This window comes from Pseudopipra pipra, chromosome 4, assembly GCF_036250125.1.
Source record: "Pseudopipra pipra isolate bDixPip1 chromosome 4, bDixPip1.hap1, whole genome shotgun sequence".
Classification (NCBI taxonomy): Eukaryota; Metazoa; Chordata; class Aves; order Passeriformes; family Pipridae; genus Pseudopipra; species Pseudopipra pipra.
The window spans coordinates 68,001,656-68,023,279 of record NC_087552.1 but is presented as its reverse complement, the minus strand read 5'-3'; the positions used below and the strand labels follow the sequence as shown (position 1 = coordinate 68,023,279).

The 21,624-nt window shown below is 47.0% G+C and overlaps 1 protein-coding gene across 4 annotated transcripts in view; it reads left to right on the top strand.

Moving 5' to 3' along the window:
* The first annotated feature begins 614 nt into the window (after positions 1-614).
* FGFR3 (fibroblast growth factor receptor 3) overlaps positions 615-21,624 on the top strand; it is a 56,041-nt gene continuing 35,031 nt past the window's right edge. For 3 of the 4 annotated variants that reach the window (XM_064653436.1, XM_064653435.1, XM_064653434.1), the window contains exons 1-2: positions 627-709; positions 916-1,142. In XM_064653436.1, the coding sequence (XP_064509506.1) occupies positions 968-1,142 (175 nt within the window). In that variant the 5' untranslated portion in view covers positions 627-709; positions 916-967. Of the gene's footprint in view, positions 710-915; positions 1,143-21,624 lie in introns of all 4 variants that reach the window. The other variant, XM_064653437.1, reaches the window with a different exon arrangement.

The window sequence follows — 21,624 nt, the reverse complement described above, 5'->3', positions numbered from 1 at the left end:
AAAGAGCAAGTCCAGTTGGCAGCAGCAAACACGCAGAGTCGCGTGGAGGCTGTGATTACTCTCGTCAGTGGTGATCAGTGTGGGTGGGTGAAATCAGGGTGCTCGAAGAGGATGGTTTCACTTCGGGGTACAGTGTGGCAGCCCGGCAGGGGGAATGGGTGCCTGGGCCATTTGCTGCGCAAGTCCCAGGCTGACCCGAAGTGCCGCACGCACAGAGCTGCCCCCGACCCACGGATGCCGTTTCAGCCCCTCTTTCCAGAAAATGCGCTGTTCCAGAGGCAGGATAAGGGGACACGCTGTTGCGTGTCGCGGCGCACGGTGCCGCTCAGGACCCATCACGGGAGCGCTGAGCCAACTTCAACCTCACGCCTCTGAGAAGCGAGTGCCCGCTCCACCCCGGGGGCTCGGTGGGAGCGGCCTCGAGCAGTGGCACCCCCCGTCCCCCCCGCGCAGCCCCGGGGCCGGGCGCGGAGCGGGGCGGGCGCGGCCCCCCGCGGCGGCGGCGGGGCGGGGCGGGGCGGCGGGGACGGGGCGGGCGGCCCGGCCCGGCGGGCGGGGACATCGCGGCCGCCCCGCTCCGCGCCCGCTCCGCGCCGAGCAGACGCAGGAGCGCCGCGGCGGCGGGCGGGCGGCGGCGGCGGCTCCCGCGGGCGCTCCGTCCCTCCCTCGCTCGATGCGCGGTGCGCGGCCGGCCGCGGGGCTTGCGCAGGTAGGGCGCCCCGCCGCCGCTCGGCACCGGGCTTGGCGCGGCCCCCTTCACTTTTTTACTGCCCCCACCACTCTTTTTTTTTTTTTTCCGCCTTTTTACTATCATTTTTTTTTCTTGTTCCCCCCTCCGCGTGGGCACCGGCGGGCGGTGGGGGGTTCCCTCGTCCTCCTTCCCCGCGCTGAGCGCCTCTCTCCCTCTCCCGGCAGCGCGGCGGCGGAGCGGAGCGGTGAGCGGCGGCAGCGATGCGGCGGCCGGGGGATGTCTGAGGCGGGCGGTGCGGCGGCGGCCGCGCTGCCCCGGCGCCGCTCCGGAGGCATGCGAGCGGCCTGGGGCTCCGTCTGGTGCCTGTGCCTGGCGGCGGCCGTCGGCGGGATGCCGGCGGCGCGGCGGGGCGGCGGCAAGGCGGCGGCGAGGAGCGGCGGGCAGCCGGCAGGTAAGGCTTGCGCGGCCGCGCACACGTGCTCCGGGGGCACGGCTCCGGCGGGATGTGCGAGGGCTCTACGAGTCCTCTTCCCTGAGCGAGCGGAGGGGGGCGGATGGATGGAGACCGCCGGAGCCGGCTGTGGAGCGGGAGTTAGGAACGCGGGGCGGTGGCAGCGGGACGGTGTGGTTCCAACCTTGCCGTGGCTCCGGGGAGCCGCGGAGGCGCCCAGGAGGGACAAACTGCTTTTAAGAGGATCCCTTGACTGCCAGGAGCCCTCTCTCAGTGTTACACCCCGTGTGTAACAGCGGTTGGGAAGGGAAGATGCCTCCGTGCGTGTGTAGCGGCGCATCTTCGGCGCGCGTCGGAAATGCTCTGACTGCTCTGTGTTCGGGTGGGGAAAGTAAGGAAAGTTCATTTATATATACGTTTTGGGATCAAAAGTGGAGTTGCGACAGCTCCGGGTAGGCACACGCTGGGTCGCAGCTGAACAAGCGGCTGTGCTGAGAAGGGAGCTGCATTTCGGGGAAGCCGGTGATGATCTCCCCCCGAGTGGCAGCGCCGCAGTTGCAAGTGAAAAAAAGTTAACACGTCGGACAAAAGCTGTTTTTTTAGTTTTTTTCTATTTCTTTTTTTTTTTCTTTCGAAATAATATACAGCGGGTTTGAAACATCGTGCCTCTCTGATCCGCCTCAGCTGCTACCTGAGTCCCTGTTTATTTTTCAAAGCTCTTTAATGGAAGGGAGCCCCCTCGCAACCCCCTGTCCTCGGGCTTGCATGGACCCGGCAGAAAGTTTCCATTGTTCAGGAAAGGGTTTGAAGCCTGTTTGCCAAAAAAGTGACAGGGGAATAAATGGACTTCGTGAAGGCTGGGGGGTGGGGGCATTACTTTCATACCCCTTTTGGTTAAAGCTATAAATCACACCGGGGGTTGGTTTTGTTTTCAAGAAGGTCCTAATAAAACACCAGATTCTTAGTGTAACTCGTTTGGCTCATTTTTCACAGCCAAAAGAATTGATTTATGGGGCAACATCGCAGGGACGTGGTCAGAGCAGATGAGGTCGGTGTGCGGGAGGCAGCGGGCAGCCTGTGCTGGGTGGGAGTGACAGAAGCGAAGTGTCCCCAGTTCTCTCTGGTTTAGCCTGAAGTATGTATTGGTGCTGTCACTTCAGGCACATGGGGGCGAGGAGCAACCTCGGTGGCTGCCTCGGTGGTCCCTGGGCTTCCACCCGCACCTTCGGCTTGTAGCTGGGGTTGATGACGTGTTGAAGTGGTGCTAAACCCTTCCCGTGCTCTAAGACAGTTTTGCAAGTTAAAGCTTTGGGATGCTGTTGGAATCGCGGGAAGTGGTGTACTCAGAGGTCACACAGAGGGAAACATCCCTCCAGCAATGACTGTGAGCTGAGCGGTGGGTTGGGATCTCCAGGGCCTCCAGTGGAAATCCTCGGGACAGGCACTCTTACCACTAGAACAGCTTTCTCCAAAGCAAAGGTGTCACTGCCAACCCCCACTGTGCTCCCTGGGAGTGGGATTTGTCCCTGAACCTGGGCAGTCAACCCCAACACCTAGCGAAGTCTCCAAGAGTTGCCCCATCACTATGAGCTGTCGAAAGCTCCCATGGATGGGGACTGCAAGGGCAGAGAGGACTTTGCAGTACCAGTGGCTCTCCCACCACCATCCATGTGCGTGGGGAAGCATGAAGCCGGTGCTGCTTGCCCAGCTCTGTGCCAAAGCCAGTGGCTCTGTGACCATGAGGGCACCCACTGCCTGTCCGACCTGGGGGGAAAAGGTTGTGCAAAAGAAACTGTAAAGAATATAAACCTTCAGAGCCAAGTAAAACACATTTTACTTTTTCAGTCTTTTTGAATTGAATGGTAAAAAGCAAATTCTTTCTCCTAGTCAAATGGGCCATGGGGTATTGGCTCATTACTGAGGGTTGTTGTTCGCTGGGCTTTGCATTTACAGTCTAAGGCCTTATTTTCCATAAAGGGGCTTGGAAGGATTTTTCCCCAGTGATCTAATTCTCCACACGGGGCTGTGAAGGCTATAACAGCTACTGCTTTGTGCCTATACTCAGCTACATAAAACACACATTGAAGGGAGGCATTCTCGAGGTATGTGTATGTTTGCTAATATGAATACTGGCTATTAGCAGAGGTGGAGGGGGTGCAGGTTTTAACATCTCCGCAGGGAGGTGTTCGGCTGTTGGCAGGAAGGAGGCAGATGGCGGGGCTGTTGCTGAATAGAAGCTAAACTAAAAACACCAGGGGCCTCATCTGGGCTGAGTTTCTCTTCTCTCCCGTTCTTGGGGCTGCTGCAGGAAGAACAATGTCAAATTTCCTCCTCCTTCTTTTTTTTTTCTTTTTTTTTTTTTATGAATGAAAGTAGAGAGGCGAGGCAGGATTGAATGTGTATGTCATTCAGCGGCTATGACAGAGATGATTAGGGAGGTCAGTGAACTCCTTTGCAGCCTTGAGCATGCGGTCACTCTATTCAGCAGCCACAGAATAGACATCAATATAAAAAAGCCCGTCCAATTTGCATTAGTATTCAGATAAAGATATTACTTCGTACGATTTGTGAATGTCAAGTAACACTGGCTGTTTTCTTAGAGAGCAGACCAACTGAAACAGCAGCATTTCACTTTTAAAAACTTCTGATAACCAGCCTGTCTCCTGTAGCTGGTTTGTGTGTGTGTGTCTGTGTGGGGTATATGCGAAAAAGGCAATTTCTGGGCTTTTTAGGATTTGTGTTGCACTAGTTAGCTGCTGAAGCTGTCTGCATGCATTGAAAGAGTTGTATAGAGAGCTGCTAATGTTTGATCAGGTTTGTGGAGGAAGGGGAGGGGAGAGTCAATCTGTCAGGAGCGAGAACCGAAGTTTCCTTGTTCAGCACCGGAGTGGAATTGTCACCCAGAGTTAATACTGCACAGGCAGTTTTCTAGTCCAGAAGAACAGAAGAAGGGCCGTTTTGGGATTTTGCTTAAATTGAATGGGACGGCATGTACCAATTCCTGAGACTTTTTTGCTTGGAAAGAACTGGTCATTCGCTGGTTGAGGTGTTTTTTGTGCAGCTGATGGCAACCGGGTTCTTGTGGCCTTTCAGCCCGTGCCCAGCAAGGGGTCCAAGGTGTAGGGTACTGTGATCTGTGTCGCTCTGCTTTGCGTATTTGAGCGTTTCAAAGTTCATCCTGAAATTATAAGGGTATTGAAGTGAGTGCCAAATGGCACTGGCTGTTCCTGGAGCTGGCCTTGGGGTTTATGCGTTCAAACCCTCTACAAAGAGTCTCTCATATGTTGATGGTGCTGCTTACTTTGTGCCCTAGACCAGAAATATTTTAGGTTCAGTGGGGCAGCGGTAAGAGATAGTTTTGAGATTAAAAGCTGATCCATTTGTTCTCATGAGCAGCACGCTAAAAAAGCTAATGAAGTCTTCAATGTCGAGACTAGAAATATTTTACTAAGCAATAAAATGAGAGGACACAAGTAAAGATGATGAAATATGGCTTCTTTTTTAAAAAAAATCTATTTCTTACCTAGCAAATAGTGAACTAGAAAGTCTGTTCCAGTGCAGAGATGGACTCAGTGTATTCAATACTAGCTGTATAACATCGGGTCTTCTATGCATGTTGACAGGGGTCACTCCAATTAAATCTGAGGATTTTTTTCTTTTAATTAAGACTTTATTAGCAACTGCTGAGCAGGGAATGTGATAAAAGTAAATCTGAAAATTGTGTAGCAAAGTGTTGATCTGCTAATTAAATCATGTAATTAAAGTAAGCTACTCTGAGTGGCATGTTAACTTGTATGACTCCCTCCAAAAGATCTTCAGTGCTGTTTGGGAAAGCGTACCTCTCCTGAAGCCTGACTGAGAGTGGGTTTTGAAGTTAGGTGAAAACTAAAGAAGTTTTGATTGTGGCATTCCCACTGTTTCTGGACCATTTCCATCCAGTGGGACCCAGTCTGTTGCCCGGATAAAGCTGAAATTTTTTGTAAAGCTGGAGGAGGTTCCTTTCTCCCCCCCCACTAAGGCTGAGAAACAAAACTTCTCCTTTTAAAATATGGTCAATAAAAGTGAACTTTGATATCCAACTACATGTCCTCCCTGAACACTTGCTGTGTCCATCTGCTATTCACTTAAGAGACCCTAAAATATAGGGAATCAGCCTGGTTTCTGAGCAGTCAATAAAATTTCTGTTTACAAAAGCATCGGACCAGTGTGTTTCTGACAGTGATCTATCAGCTGGCACGAAGAGCTGAGACTGAAGGCGTTTGCTGAACCTTAGTTTTAGCTAAGGTTAGGGCATGGCCTGCTGGTGGGTTTTTTCTGGCTGGTCATTGAAGTGCATAGGATTCAGTGCAGGAGCCTGAGCATGAGCTGCAAGGCTTCATGGAGAATTGGCTGTGTTATCATCATAGTTTAGCTTTTGCAATTTTTACTATATATAAGGTAGACCCAGCACGAGTATAACAAATTTGGATATTTCAATTGAAAGTACGGTTGACATTCCCTTCCCAGTTTGACAAGTTTTTTGCAGCTTGGCTGAACTGGATAGATAAACAATGAAACTGACTTTACTTTTATTCTGTTTCCCTGTTTGAATATATTTTCCTTTTTTCATGTGTTCTGGGACTTTGTCTGGCTCTGCATACCCATTTCTTCTCTTTTTTCTGACCCTTAAAAAATCCCCCAAACTTGAATTTGTCCGCTGACTCAGCATCCTCCAAGCCATTCAAAGGAGTGGTTTGAAGTAGCTGCTTCAGTGTTTGCCATTTCATCTCTTTTAATAGTGGTTAGAAATAAACTTCATTCTCCGTATACCAGGCTTTTTGCCAGAGAGGATGGCGGCTGCTAAAATTCACCTTTTTTTTGCAGCAAATGGGACAGTGGTTCAGCACAGCTGCTCATGGTATGTGACAGTGGGTAGCCTGGGCTATTAGAGGAGTAAATCTGAAAGCACCTCTAAGCAAACACTGGGCTACAACCATGTCAGAAGATGCCTACAATGCCAAAAGCACCTGAAAATACCTTGTTACACCCAGATTTTTTTTTTCCTCGGCCTCCTACATAGCTTATCAGTTTAGCATTTGCCCTTCTTTTGGCTGTTTATCTGGTGATCTTGTAAAAAAAATACACTTTTTCTCTGAAGTAGAGTTGACTCCTCCAGTATCCCCTTTCTCATATGCTGACAGCTCAGGTTGCCAAGTGCCATAGATATGACTTAAGGCCCTGTACGTGTGAAGAAGGGCTTTTATTCCTGTAGTGAATACAGTGTTCCTGATGTGCTTACCCCTAAAGTATCTGCTCCGTGGCTTGAATGACCAGGAAGTTTCTGTAGTATCAAAAGCAAACAAGAATTGTGAGATATGGGCTGAGTAAAACCTTTAGTAAACTTAATAGTTAAAATGTGAAAGGTAATCAGACGTAAAACAGCACTATTATTCTGATAGGCTATCAGGGGTTGTTGTGCTCAGGTGGATAGGAACTAGGCAGGAGGTAGTTAAATCAATTTTTTTTTTTTTCGCTATGACACTCAGGTTTCACAATGTAGCAGTGCTATTTTTGAAGAATAGCAGCACAGTCAAGTAAGAAAACATTTCTCCAGCAACTGCTTCAGTTTCAGACGTATTCATCTAAAAAAGGGGTGGTATTTGTTGCAGAAGGGGAGATAGGTCTGGTGTGCTGGCCTTGCTTTCTCAAATCCAGAGAGCAGGGGAAGATAATGAGTTGGTTAAATAAAAAGGTTCTATTAAAACTTGGAAGCAGATTTCTTTATCACGCAGAACTGTATGCAAAACAATTGCCATGTGCTTACATGTTTAGCATCAGTGAGATTTTGGGGTTGTGCCATTTCTGCAGGTTGCGAGGGGTTAAAAGAATTAATGACTCAAGTGAGAAGGGTTCCAAGTTTTCGGGTGAGGAAAGGATGCAGCCTAGGATCGCTCTCTGGGAGCAGGCTCAGCTCTGCAGGGTGCCCTGTGTGCCGAAGGCTCTTCCCTGGGAACACCACAGCCCCAGGACCCCAACACTGTTGTTTGCACCGAGGGCTAGTACTCTGAGCTACTGAAGTATCTGCAAATGTCACGATGACACATGGCAGCATGTCAGTTTGGGGTTTTTTCCCCTCTTTTCGCTGAAGAAGCCAAGGCATCACTATGTTCCTTGAGTATAAGGCTTCTAGGGAACAGACAATGATAGTGCACCATGGCATGTCAGAAACTTTCAAGGGTGCATTCCCAACTGCTGCTTCTTGATAACTGATGAAAGTGTTCATCAGCTTATCTTCATCTAGTGCTTTTGCCCTGGAAAGTGGAGTGTTTTGTAGTAGTGTCTTGATTGCACTGAACTATCTTGTGCTGTTTGCAAGGAAACTCACTAAATTAGTTCAGCTGATGTAGTTAAATCAGTAAAGCCTTGGAGACAGATTACTGCTAGTTTATAGGAATTGGACTAGTACTCAGAAGTAATGGATTTGAAGCATTTTGGACTTGACCTGGGGGTGAGTTGGGTGGAGGGGAGTCAGCAAAATAGCTGGGTATTGCTTAGGGGCCAAACCTTGTGGTGGTTATGTGGTGCGTAGGTGAGTTCCTGCTGATGCCAAGAGGGAGGAGTGATGTAAAGTAACAGGCAAGAAGTGCAGACCTTGACTATTGGAGAGCTCCAAGGAGGGTGCCAAGGACAGGAGCATCTCTGGGGCTCCTCTCACAAAAGGCAGATGACACCTGGCCTCTGTGAAGACAGGGTGCAGGCATGGTCCTTGTAGCAGGACCCGTGTCCCTGGAGCCTTCTGGTCCTCTTGTGTGGTGGTGGTGGCTCTGCAGAGAGGATTTACTGGGGGGTTTCATTGTGGAGTGTGGCAGAGGAGGTCGTGTGAACCCCGGAAGGTGTTTCTGTTCCATGGGGTACCACAGGGTAACTGGCATCACTCTGAACTGACAGCTCGTCCCCTCTTGCTCACTCCCCCTGGGGAAGGTAAAATACACATCTATGAAGGCTTTTCTTTTGAGTAAAAGGGAGCTACGGGAGATGTCCGTGGATCCAAATGATGAGGCCAGCCTTTCTCAACCTTACGCTTTCCCTGTCAAAAAACTGAAAAGCTCCCAAGAACTGGATTTTTAATTTTATTTTGATGCTTGACAGAGCTTGTAAAGATCCTTCATAGCGAATTTGGCTCCCGGTTCTGAGGGTCATTGCTTTCTTTAGGGGTTTCGCCATTCTCTGCTGCTTGTAGTCCTGTAAAAATAATAATGAGGTCCTGATCTTGCGCCTATTGAATCCTAGGCAAAAAAAGCCCCCATTGATTTCCAAGAGAGCAGGCTGAAGCCCTTCACAGATCGTGGTGGGAGCAGCTATTTAGCATAAGCAGGGATTGTTTGGAAAGTTTTCTAATGACCCAAACATTTTAACAAGCAGAGGAAACTCTGGCGAGTAAAAGGGCTCCCGGTTTGGGGGTGGGGATCGCTGGAGCTGGCTTTCCGTGACCTCCCATTCCTCTCTAACTGGCTGTAACACAGACCTTCACTTCCCATCTTGCTTTTTGTAACTGCAGCTTTGATGCGAGCCAGCGACAACCTAAACGCGAGCACCGGAGGCGGCGGTGGCGGCCACCACCCGGGTCCGCCTGACTCTGTCGCGGGTCCGCGTGGAGTCGATCCGCAGTCCCGCCGCCGTCCCCTCATGCCCCATCCTCGTTGCCATTGTATCAGTGTCGGCCGGCATTAGCCCCGGCGCTGATAATAGCTGCGAGCCGCACAATGCGCCGGGGAAAGTGTTAATAGTCCCCCGCGGGGGTCTGCGGGCGAGCCGGGGCTGGGGGACGAGCGCTGAGCCCCGGGACTCTGCACCAAACAGGAGCCAGCAGAGGACCTTTCCTGGCACTTCGTGGGCAGACAGAGTTCCGGGGAAAGTTTTCCCATACATAGGGTTTGGTTTTTGGAGTTTTTTTCTTTTATATCCCTACTTTCATGTGCAAGACTCAAGTGCAAGCAATTCCCTCCCAGCAAAATACTTCAGCGGCTTGCTTGGAGACTCTAGGGCCTGAACCAACTGTGGTGATTTCATTTTTGTTTAAATTTTTTTTTTAACTTCTCTCTGTAGATTCCCCCAGGCAAGCATTTTGTTTCTAGCCAGTAGCAGGATCTGTGTGAGATGAGCCCGAGATGTGCCTTGGGAGGTGGGGGTATCACAGCTAAAAGTGAAGAGGAAAAACCAGTTGCAGTGGGAAGATTAGGGAGTTCTGAGTGTGCCCTGACAACTAGCATGTGCAAGTGAAGATAAATCCTCCATGAGCCTGTCTTTAATTAAAAGAATGATTGGAATTAGACATAGTACCATCTCTCCTGATCTGTATCATGAGTATCTGTACGAATAAAGCATTTTTGAGGAGGGAGAAAAGAAAAACACCAGATTTTAATCTTCCTTTGGTAGCCGATATGTCTGCCTTTTGAAAGGACATTATTCTCCCTGTCTTGGAGTACCCAGGCTTGTTGACAGTAAACAACTGTCACTTGGCAGTTTATGAAAGAAGAATGTTTAAGAAAACATGTCCAGTTTAAATAGTTATGTTAATAAGCTGGGGATTCATGCAGAAGTGAGGGGGTCTGGTAAATGGAGGTACATAAATTAGAACCATAGAATCATGGTTTGGGCTGGAAGGGACCTTAAAGATCACCTAGTTCCAGCCTCTAGTATTTACTGTGTAAGAGATGAGCTGAATGCAGTTGGGGGAAAAAAAAATTAAAAATGCTTTAACTTTTTACAGCCGGTGTGTTATGCATGATTTCACAGCTTTCTGTGAAAGCATTATTTTTTTTTTTCCAAAAAAAATTCAGAAAGCCTCTTTCTTCCAGCATGTGGTGGGTTGGGCCCCGAGAGGCCCCTGAGTGGGACGAGCCACAGGGCTGGGAACCCGGTGCTCCCACTGACCGGCCGGAATGCTGCTCCCTGCTCCACAGGCAGCACTTAGACCTTGCAGCCACCCTGCCGTGTCCTTAGCCTTTGCCTCGCAGGGGTGATCGCAAGAGGAGACAGCAAGAAGACTCTGTCTCCTGATTTGTGAATTGATTAATTACAGAAAGGAAGGGGGGGGGGCAAAACAAGTAAGAAGCAGCAGATGGTGTCCTCTCTGCATCCCTGCCCAAAGTTGCTACAAATCCATCACCCACCTTCTTTTGAGTTACATTCACCACACTGGTGGGTGTAGTGAGTGATGAGCGAGCGCAAAGCATTTGTTCTATCTCAGCCCAAAGCCATCAGTGTCAAAACATAATGAGCGAGGGCCCTGTGTCAGGCACTTGAAATCTGTAATTAAGCATAAAAAATACATGTCAGGCACTCCGGGCTCCTGGTTCCCTCGGCTTGGGAAGAAGGGTGTAAGTGGCTACTCGGGGTTGTGGCATTAGCCTTGAAGATACTGGGTAAAACCACCCTTCTGCATCCCCAGCTGTCATCCTAGCTGGGATACAGTAAAAATACTGTAAATACTGTGGAGTTTTAAGTACATGCAGAGTAGACAATGTGTTACAGATACTTTATTTCAGATTTGAGTATCAGAGTTGGGGCATCTTGGCAGCAGCACCATCTCTTGCCCTTGTTCCAGATAGAGCAGAGAGCTGCAGGAGCAAATGGGAACCCTCAGAGTATTGACTAAAGCGTCACACTCAATTTTCTTTTGCTCAGTGGTTCAATTAATATTGCCATTATTTGATCTAGGAGGCAAAGGAAACACAAACATGAAGCCTCCTACCACAGAAATACTCTGTGATCTGCCCATTTAAAAAGGAAAATAATGCCTGGAAAGTGTTATTGAGATGTAATGGGCCTTCAACTTGTGAATTTTCAGTGAAGGAATGAGATTTCTGCCTCATTTTTATGTGTAGGCATGCTGGCATCTTGGGATTTGAGAACACAGTGGGTTTCTCCATCGTGGAAGTCTTTGTGAATGGATGGGAAGCACAGAGGTGGCAGAGGGGAGCAGCAGGGGTTCTCCTTTGCCCTATCTCCCTCAGTGCAGGGGCAAAAAGGGGCACGTTTGTATCCACCACTCTCAGTAGTGGGTCACTGCCTGAGAAACTGGACTGCCCTGCCCACCTGATCCTGGATCTGGTGACCCCTCGCAGTGCAAATCCTGCCTGTAAGGAACCATCAGAATGCTCTGAACAAGGTCATCTTGTGGGTGGAATGTGTTAGTTCTGGCAAAAAAAGGCCCTGAAACCTCCTCAGGTGCTTTCAAAATACATGTAAATGTTTGAAGTAGAGGTTTTTTCCCCCTCCACCCCCTCCTCCCAGCGCATAGCAAATAAAACACAGACAAGCAGCACAGTCTTTGCAGGAATAACTTCACCCAGTGCTTGAGCCTGGCTGTTTTAGGGATGAGAAGGAGCAGTTGGAGGAGCAACATGTGGTGTCTCAGGGCAGGCAGGAAGAGATGACCCTGAATTAGCCACCCACCCTTGGAAAGGGAGTGGAGGGACCAGAATACTGTGGGCAGCTCTTGCTCAATTTATGGGTTATATATCAAGGGAGGCTATCTAACTTTGTCTTCACTAGCAGTACTAGTGGTTCATCCCACCCAAGGGAGCATGGCAGGAGCTTAGCTTTGGTTCCCACCTTTAAGACAAATCCAGTCCTTTGGTGGCTGCTGGGCTCAGTTTCTATAATCTGTATTTTCCATTTGCCAGAGAGAAGACGCTGTTTACTTCCTCTCTTGGCTTGCCTGCTGCAGCAGCCATCCTTTCTGTCACAACTGCATCATCTCACCTGGACACTTAGATTCATGGAGAGAAGGAGATTTTAGAAATGTTTCTGGTGGGGAAAGGAAGGGAAAAGCTGGGAAAATCAGACTTTGGAGGATGGGGGAGGTATCTCAAAGTGAAAGGTCTCTGGTTCATGCAGGTAGGGCCAGCCTTGTCTTTTTGCAGGATACTGGAAATGGCCCACTGCTGAGGGTCTGCATTTCCTTACAGCAGCATTGAAATACCTTTGCATAGAGGTGTCTAACCTGTTTCTGGCATTACTGGATCCTAACCTAGTGCAGTTTGTAGAAGATGATTATTCGGGGGCATTAAAACTGCTTGAAGGCAGTGGGAACTGAGACACGCATGACTTCCTTGAACTCTCTCTTAATTTGTAATGTGGAGTCCAAACCCTGGTGTAATAGATATGGTTGCAGGAGACCATTAAAAGGTCCGTTCTGGTGAACCTGATGCCCTTCTGTTGCTGCTGGAAATGATAAAGCTCTGCATTCGGGTTGGATGGTATGCGATGCTCTGTGTGTATGCGCGTATGCATGGAAGCCGGTAAGTCCTGCTAATTTAGGGATTGTTTTCCAAGTCTGTTTTCTATAACTCTGTAGACTTAATACAAATAAAGAACTGACTAAGTTTCCTGTGAGAAGCGCAGAACAAACGCTAAGGGTGGGATTTGAATGCAGAAAGGTGAAAACACAAATGTATACACAAACAGCAAGTCAAACAAGCTGAAAAAATATTGTAAGGTTGATTTAACAGAGCAGTGAACTCAAAGCTGTCTAATCCCTTTAGCAGCCTTCTTTAAAGAGGAGAAATAAAAGAATTTTTTACATTACTTTTTTTTTTGCCATCTCTCTCGACTCTTTCTAATAATGCTGAAGGATAAGACTTGAGTTTAGCACAAGGACAAAGTGTTGCAGCTCTAGTTAGATGTATTTTATAAGTAACAAAATTGTTTGTCATTCAGAACTTGAGATTAAAGTGGATCAGACTTCCCGAAAGGAGATTACTGTTAAAATTTCTCCAGCTTGGGTACCTGGCACCTAAATCTCGCTTGAGACTCTGAAATAACAAGCTTGGTTTTAAAAGATGCTGAGCCAGGTCAGGCTCTGCATTTAAATTGCTTAAGCACTCTCAAAATCTGGCTATTCATTTTGATGCCTAGATATGGATTTCTGGCCTTAATCATCGACCTTTGCATTTCAAATGTTTGACCTTTATTTTCTTTTACTGAGTATGCAGACTGAGTGGCCCCCAAATTATTATTATTTTTCCCTTTTACACAGCTGAAAACGGCCAGCAGAGAAGACCTGAAAGTTCTGCATCTTGTTACTGAGAAATAGGGATATTTGAAAAATAGCATTTTATGTAACTCATGGGAAACTTGCAAAAAGGGGAATATTTACTTATTTTCATTCACATGAACATGATCCATCATATATCTAAACTCCACAATCAGTTGGGAAGAAAAACACCCAAACTACCCTAAACCTTTGCCCTCTCTTAATCCATGTACAAGAGGAGGTTTTTTTTTTTTTAAATGTGCTCCCCCCCCAACCCTAACCCTAAACCCCCCTCCCCCTGAAATAAAGGCAATTGATAGGCTCATAAACAAATACCAAACATTAAGTCCTAATCTCCATATAGGGGAGCCTGACCCTTTTTATGGAGAGAGAGGGTAGAGGGAGGAAACGGGGCCAGGAGTTTGAGGTTTAATGCTTATTAAAGTTTTAGTGGGTGGGAAAATGCAATCAATAAATTTTGTTTAATGCTTCGAAACTGGTGTTAGTTTTCACTAGCTACACTGGAGAGTAGTTTTCATTTTGAAACTAGGACACTCGTAGTTGGAATGACAATTAATGTGGAGTGAATATGGTCCCAGTTGGAAGGCGATTTTTTGAATAGCGTGAAAACTCCCCCCACCTCCCCGCCTTGGCTCCGGAGTGGGGTAGCTTCCGTTTTTAATTAGCAAACCAGGCAAAATTTAGCTCATTGTGTCTTTCTGCTCCTTTGGCCCACTGGATAGCTTGGATTTCTCCATCTTGCTGTCTTGAGGCTGTTCTTTTTATTTTTTTTCTTCAGTTTTGGTGCGGGAAGCAAGGAGGGGGGGGGCTTCAGGATACTTAGGATTAAAGTCATTGTTTGGGGGTATTTGCAGCCAGCTGCCTGCATTAAATGAAGATTAGAGGAGTGCACATTAAAAGTGCAAGGGAAATGCAGAGGACCTGGGATTTGGGAGCTGCATAGCTGTGAACCGAAGGGGAAAGGTTGGGGCTTTATGGCAAATTTTTTCTGGTGCCATGTGATCTTAAAGCCCACTTCAGAAAAGCATCACAAGTACCAGAGAAGCATCACAAGTAGCTGCCAGGGCAAAGCTAGCCTGGGAAATGTAAAGGAAACAGGAACATTTGCATCCCTTAAAAAGTTACTCTGAGGTAAACCTAAACTTCTGGGCCTGGTGAACTTACGTATTGCTTAAAAATTCATCTGCAAGAGCACTTAAGAGGTGGTGAAGATTTGATAGAATTCACTAAATAGCTGAAAGCCCACTCTGGAGGTCAAAACTCCAATAATTAATTTTTGAAGGATTTTTAGGAAGCAAATGAGACAGTAGAGGAAGGTCCCAGGAAAAATAACTCAAAAGAATTATTCAGCAAAGTGTGCTTATTCTTTTAAGTTCTTACAAGAAGGTTTAAAAGTATTTTCAAAGATAAAGTGGCTTTCCTTTCCTTATACTTTGTTGAGCACTCATTTTTGTAAGCTGCCATACTTGTTGCAAACTTTGCTAAGTGCTTGGTGCACTTCACCTACAAAACCCCTCCAGGTAACCTGGTCCAGTGAAGCAGGAGGGATGGTGTGGTGCATTAATGCTGAAGATCTCGGGGCCTCCACAGTTTAGCAAGACCAAGTTCTGCTCTGATGGAGTCTGGGGACAAGCTTTGCCCAGTCTGTTGGGATGCTGGGAAACCTCATTCTGTGCCTCAGTTTCCACAGCTGCCACCACTGGCTTTGAAAGGGCTTGTGGTAGTTGCTTTCTTGCTGCAAAGCTGAGGGTTTTTTGGACTTCCTCAGGCATGTGGAGCAGGAATGTAAAACATCAGCCGTTTTGTGGTGGGATCTGTCTGTCAACATCAAGCCGGGATGCCCCTGCTGTGCTGTGCAAAAGCTGAGGCCAAGTTGGCCACCGTTCTTCAGAAGCAACAAAAGGAAGACACCAAAAGGATGACAACACAGTCTCTTGTGCTCCACCAAGGATCAGCCCCAGCAGGTGTCCCGTCACTCTGCCTTGAGCAGGGAGTGGTCTGGGTTGACCATGTTTGGCCACCGTGGTTGGGTGAGGTGGGCTGTGTGACATGCAGGCAAATAGCTGCAAGGATGTGCTCACCTGTGCCAGGCTGGGACTGATGTCATCCCCACCGTGAGCGTGGGCTGCTGAGAACTGACACATTGCTGCCCTCCTTGAGGAAAGCACAAAGACTTCGGCACGTGGGAGAGCAGGGCATGCAATGGGCATCCCTGAGCAGGAGCTCTCATAGCCTGGGGACCTCAGCACCCCCATGCTACCTGCTGTCTGCTGCTCACTGTCTTTAGGGACCACTGATGAAGTGGAGGACATTTCATGTCAGTTCTTTTGTTTCTGTTAAAAAAATTATGTGCAGAACTCTGAGCTAGCTAGATACGAATGAGTGGTGGTTGCTTCCCTGTTTTATGTTTTGAGTTGGGAACCAAGGAAAGTGAGTGTACAGTCTGGCCAGATTTTAAGGAAAATTCCCCGTCACTGTCTGTTCCTTTAAGGCAGCAAAGCCCCAGCTGAAGGCTGTCCTTGGGACCATCTCTGGGCTCTCAGCAGCAACCAAAGTTTTTTGCCTCTTGAGAGGGTTTACATTCTTGTTTTTTTAGGTGTAGCCAGGAGACCTCTTTGATTTGTTCTCTGGCGGGTTTTTTTGTCCTGCTCAGGACTTTCTAAGTGTCAGAGAGAAATCCCTCTGGCCAAAGTGTTTTTGTAACTGTTTTAGCTTTGTGACGATTTATTTCTTCTAACTCTCAGCATCTGAATTGGGTGATCTGAGAAAACAGTCCATTAAAAGGAGGATACTGTAGAGTCCTGATGAATCCTGTTTTCTACTTGGCCGATGGAACAGAAAGCTAATTGCCAGTAGTAAATCCATTCAAAGAAGGGCTGGAGGGAGAGAGAAAAGCTAATATTCCTCCTTGAATGCCATTTAATCTCTGAAACCTTTCATGCAGATGTAAATTAGGATTTGCACAACAGAGTCAACAGTTGCTCTGTAGATAAGGCAGATTTGCAACATCTGCTTTTTCCATTCTGGAAGCTCTTCCAAAGTCTCTGTCGGGGATAGCCAAGCTAAACACTAGAGATTTTTTTTTTTTTATTCCTTTCCATAATCTCTTGTTTATAAAGAAAGCTGCATATGACAGAACTAAACCTGGTTATTGTTCTGCTAATTCTCTAGGAAAAAGGTTTGCTTTTCTCCTAAAACAGATTTAAGAAAACCCCCACAGGGTTGTAATACAGAGCAGCACACTTACTTGTTAATATCTGTGGAAGAAATGCTGTCCAGTAACAACTGCATAGGCCACTGCAGTGGTAATACAGTATAGACAGTCTACTTTGCATTGTTATTATTAGGAAAGCTGTTATAAGCTCTTCTAGGAGAACTGTCTCCCTCTAAGCAATTACGTGCAATAGGTGAGAGATAAAATGGCACCTTTGAGTGACCTGGTCTAGTGGAAGGTGTCCCTGCCCATAACAGGAGGGTTGGAACTAGATGATTTTTAGAGGTTCCTTCCAACCCAAATCATTCCGTGGTTCTATGGTTCTGTGAAATAATGGAGGCAAACCCTTTTTCAGATATTATTTCCTAAAGACACATTTTTCTGTCAGTTTAGGCTTTTACAGATACAGCCAGATGTTTTATTTTTGCAATATTTTATTTCTGGGTGTGAACCCCACTGAGCAGGGGAGATAACCCAGCAGAACACCATTTTGGGAGATGATACTGCTTCAGCAAAGCATCCTGTGCTGCTGTGATTGCCAGAGCCCTTCTTCCCAGAACAGCTGCAGCCTGACACTGGGAAGTCTGCTGTGAGAGGGGTCTTCACCTCAGAAGGGGAGAAAAGGGGGGGAAGAGAGAAGACAGGATGTGTATTTTATAAAATACTTACAATTTTATATACAAAATATAATTTAAAACATATAATATACACAACATATATACTATTATGTATGTATTTTATATATTATATTTTTCTGTGAGGTGCCCTTTGGGATGGCAGAGCCACAGCCAGGCGGGGATGCTCCACCACTGGCACCATCATGGTTGTTGTAGGAAGGAGGGGAAGCTGTACCTTGCATAAAGTGCTGCCAAAAGTACATATATAAAAAGTACCCTGTCAGCTCCCTGTAGTGCAGTGAGGGTATGCAGCGACTTCAGGTGAGCTCTCTTGTCTTCGAGGCCGCTCCCTCGATCTTATCTGCCCTGAGAAGGCAGGTTCTTGGGTAAACAGGTGATCCCACGATCTTATCATGCCCACCTCTCCCAGGGGCTGCAGTGGTGCAGGGCCTGGGGCTGGTTTGGTGGTTTTTAATATTCCCCCCCGGGGCTCATCTGCCTCTGTGGCACAGTTTCCCATTCATGGCATGGTTCTTGTGGAGAGGTGGCACTGGGGCCACTTGTCTGCCCTTCCTGGCTGCTTTTTAAATAAATTTAAACTGGTACTAAATGAACAATGTTTGGCAAGAAAGGTGTTTTATTTCCCTTCTGGAGTTTGCTCTTCCCAATGCAGAAGTCCCGAGGTGAGGTGGGGAAGCAACTCCATCCCAGGAACAGACACACAGGTATTGTGGAAAAAGCACTTGAATATTATTCACTGGGTGAATAATTCTGTGGGCCTCAGTTAACACAGGTAGGACACTTATGTAGATAAACCAGGGCTAAATATGTAGGACATGGTGCTGGTCTGAACCTGGAGATAGTCTACATGTTCTTTGCCATCATGACCGTGTTCATCCCACTGATGATGGAGATTTCTGTATCCCTCCAGCAATTATTCACCAGCTCAGTGGCTGAATTCCCATGATCCCCCTGGGAACAGGGTAACAAGCTCAACAGGAGAATGCTCTGGCATGGCTGTTGCTCTGTGATCCTATAATGTATCCTGTCACGGTGGATTTGGTGCAATAAAATACATAGAACAAGAAACGTTTTCAAATTAACCTGAAGAGAGAAATACATGGAGCACTGCTGTCTCTCTGCTTGTTAACATGCCAAATACAGCTTGTCCAGCTTGAAAAGGGAAAAATATGATCCGCTTAGAAATGAGCCTTAGTCCATTCCAGCACCGGGCTGTGAAGCAATCCTGAAAAGCCTCTCGGGGATTGCCAGGGTTCAGAGTAGTGTGAGGAATCTCTTACTGGTGGTACTGAAAGTCATGTGCCTCAAGCCCGCAGTGGAGGGGAGTCCCAGTGGGATTTTAGTTGTGTGGTGAATGTTCCACTGCTGCAGGATGAAGGAAAAGGATGATGATGGGGGGATGCATGCACCCCACCAGAGCACTTTGGTGTTTTGAAAAGCGGGATTGCGGGAAGCTGTTGTGGGGGAAAAAACACAGGTGAAGGGAAATAAATGGATGGAATGTCCTGGAGCCAGGACCCAGCACCCTGTGAGGTGACACTGGACCCCTCACCACACTCACCCTCCCACAGGCACTGTGGGCCTTTGCTGCCCGGGAGCAGTCCCCAGCAGCAGTACTGCAGCAGCACCTGGAAACAGTCCCTGACACTGAGGAGGGCACCAGCCAGGCCCTAGGTTGGCTTGGAGTTTTTTGGGGCCATAAGCAGCCCAGTAATAGCCCACCACCCTCCACATCCTCATCTTTTCGTGCCTGAAAAATAAATAACTTGAGAGCTGCATGCGTTAAAACAAAAATAAAACGTTTCCAGGCTCAGCCAGAAACAAGTATTGATGTCTAAGAGGAGCAGACAGCTGATGGAAATACTGACACACTTAAGCACTTGGAGCTGCAAACCACACAGAAAGTGAATTATCGCTGGGATGAGCCAAGCAGCTACAGAGATGAAGTATCTTATCCTTATAAGTGAATACATACAAAAACATTTTAGCATTGCTGGGCCAACTGCTCCTCATTGTGGAAGGTGTTTCCCGGCTGGTTCCTGCCTTTTTGCTCTTCTGAACAGCTTAAAAATCGCCTCTTTTTCTGTAGTGTGTTTGCTACTGGCAGCAGTGATGCTGCTGCAAAAGCTGATCTCCATCAGGTGCGTTTCTTGGTGATTCTCAACTCATTACTGCCTTGACTAAATGAATAAATGGTCAAATTTTAGTTGTATCTTGGAAGCCCACAACCCAGACTGCCACCTTCTCTCAAAGAACCCGTTAAAGCTGCAAACATGTTAATCCTTGCTCTGCTGGCAAGTGGCAGAGTGGGCTCCTGTAACCCCTACATGAGTTAACTCCCTGGTAATTTATACCCTTCCACCTCCATTACCCAGTTTTATTGCTAAGCCTTATGACATCATATGGTCTGGAATATCCCTTGGGTCAATTGGGGCCAGCTCTCCTGGCTGTGTCCCCTCCCAATTCCTTGTGGCTGGATACTTGGCTTCAGAGGGGGGCAACTTCATGGCTCCTTCATGTCTTGGTGTCTCTTGTTGTAAAGGTTGGAAACATGAGGCACTTGCCAGCTGGAAGGCAGGAAGGAGGTGCTGGTCTCAGGCACCCTGTGAGAGGTGTGAGCTCTGGTTCCCTGCTCTAAACTCCAGCTGTTTTCAGTGTGGAAATGAGACTGTCTACCCTTTTGGACTTATCTCTTATTTGAAAGCTATATAAGGAATGACAGTAACATTTTGTTCTTCAAGGTCACAGTTGGGCAAAGTGCTTTTAAGCACTTGAGTGCACATTTAAATACTTTGTGGAGGTCTCCAATTTAGGTCCTGTTTACTTTTTAAGGTATAGACACATACACTGAAATTTGAAAGACAGTTTAGAGAAGTGAGATTAAGACCATTCTCCTTTTAATTCACCACTATATATTCCCAGATATTATTTCTGGTCAGTAGGAATAAAGTCACAAGAACCAAACTGTGCATCACAATATCTGCTGGACACTAACTGAGACAATTTGAGGGTAGAGATGCCAAAATAAACTTGTCAGAAACAAGAGATGATGCTTCATTCCGCAGAAGAAGCTTGAGAACCCAGTTCCTCTGCTGAGTCTAAAGTGACATTCCTCTTAACTTCAGCATTCTCTATATGCATTTTATAAAAATAGTTTGTTGCTAGAGTTATTTGCTTTTAAATGGCTAAGCAGTACAGTTTGGCTTGTGCTTAGTCTGGACTTGTTCCTGTTCGGTAGGTTTATAATACAAAAGCCAAAATATACAAGTCTTGATCATTTGGCAAACATCTTTGGTAAAACTGTGTGTTCAGTGTAGAGGGATTGCGCAGCTGTGTGGGGCTTGTTTTCCAGTAGATTAAAGTAGCAAGAGGTTCCATCAGAGTCAACAAAGTTAGATCAGTACCCAGTCCTGGAAGTGTAAAGCTCTACACAGGGCTTTTTAATTTGAAGCCAAAATTGGTAACAGTGAAAAAATCTGTATAGTCTAGAGGAAGGAAGAAAAAAACTTGAACAGTTAAGCCAGAATATTTCTCAAACATATTTTCTCCAAGGATATAGCCAAGTTGGGAAGAGACCGTGGGTGAACGCTCAATGTTCCAATGAGTGCTGGTCTGATAGGAAGGAGATGCTGGATGAAGCTGAGTTTTCTTTTTTGATTTACTAAAAGCATATGCTTTCAGGGAAAATGTTGTATTAAAAGGAAAAAAAAAACAAAACCAACACTCCAAACCTTTGACTGTATGAATACCTCAAAATTCTGGCCAAACCCTGAAATATTTGAGTTGGAATTGCTGCCGAGGTATCAGAGGAAAGGTTCTTTGTAACCCCAACGAGTGTGGGCTTTGCCTCCTGCGAGACGGTACCTCCCATGGAATACCACATTTTCAGGTTCCCAGAATTCCTTATGTCTACCCTGCAAGGCTATTGACTGAAACATTTTTATATTTTTAATCTTTATATTTATATTTACACGAGAATAAAAACGTGCATGACAGGAAAAGCAATACATTTTTTTTCTTATAGCCTGCTCCAACTCTTTCACTTCAAGGCAAAAGAGCAGCTTGAAGTCAATAATACATCCTCAGGTATTCATAGCTGCTGTAATTGCATTGATTTCACAGCAGAGTTATAGCCTATGAATATGTCTTTGGCTCTGCACTTCTTTGTTGCACAGAGAGTTACTTTAACAGGGAGCTAGTGCTGGTTTCATTTATTTTACCTATTCTGGCCTGCATCTTCTGTCCAGCCTTCTGCATGTTTTCTTCAACCTACAGACGTTGCCTTTGGGTCACCCAGAGTCAGCTGAGAAATTTGGTTTGTCCCCAGTCCTGTTCCTTGTGTCCTGTCCTTGCTGGGTCTCGTAGGGTTTGTGGATGGATTCACGGGAAGAAACAAATGGAGATCCAGAGAGTGAACTGTGAACTTGTCAGCACACACTTATTTCTGCCAGATCACCCCCACCCTCGCAGCAGTGCATGTTGTGGTGACCCCTGTGCAGAGGTCTGTGCTGTTTGTTGTGATGCACCTGGTGGGGTGCCCATGTTTTGGTCACTACAGGGGCAAATCTATCCTTGTAGATCAGGCAGAGA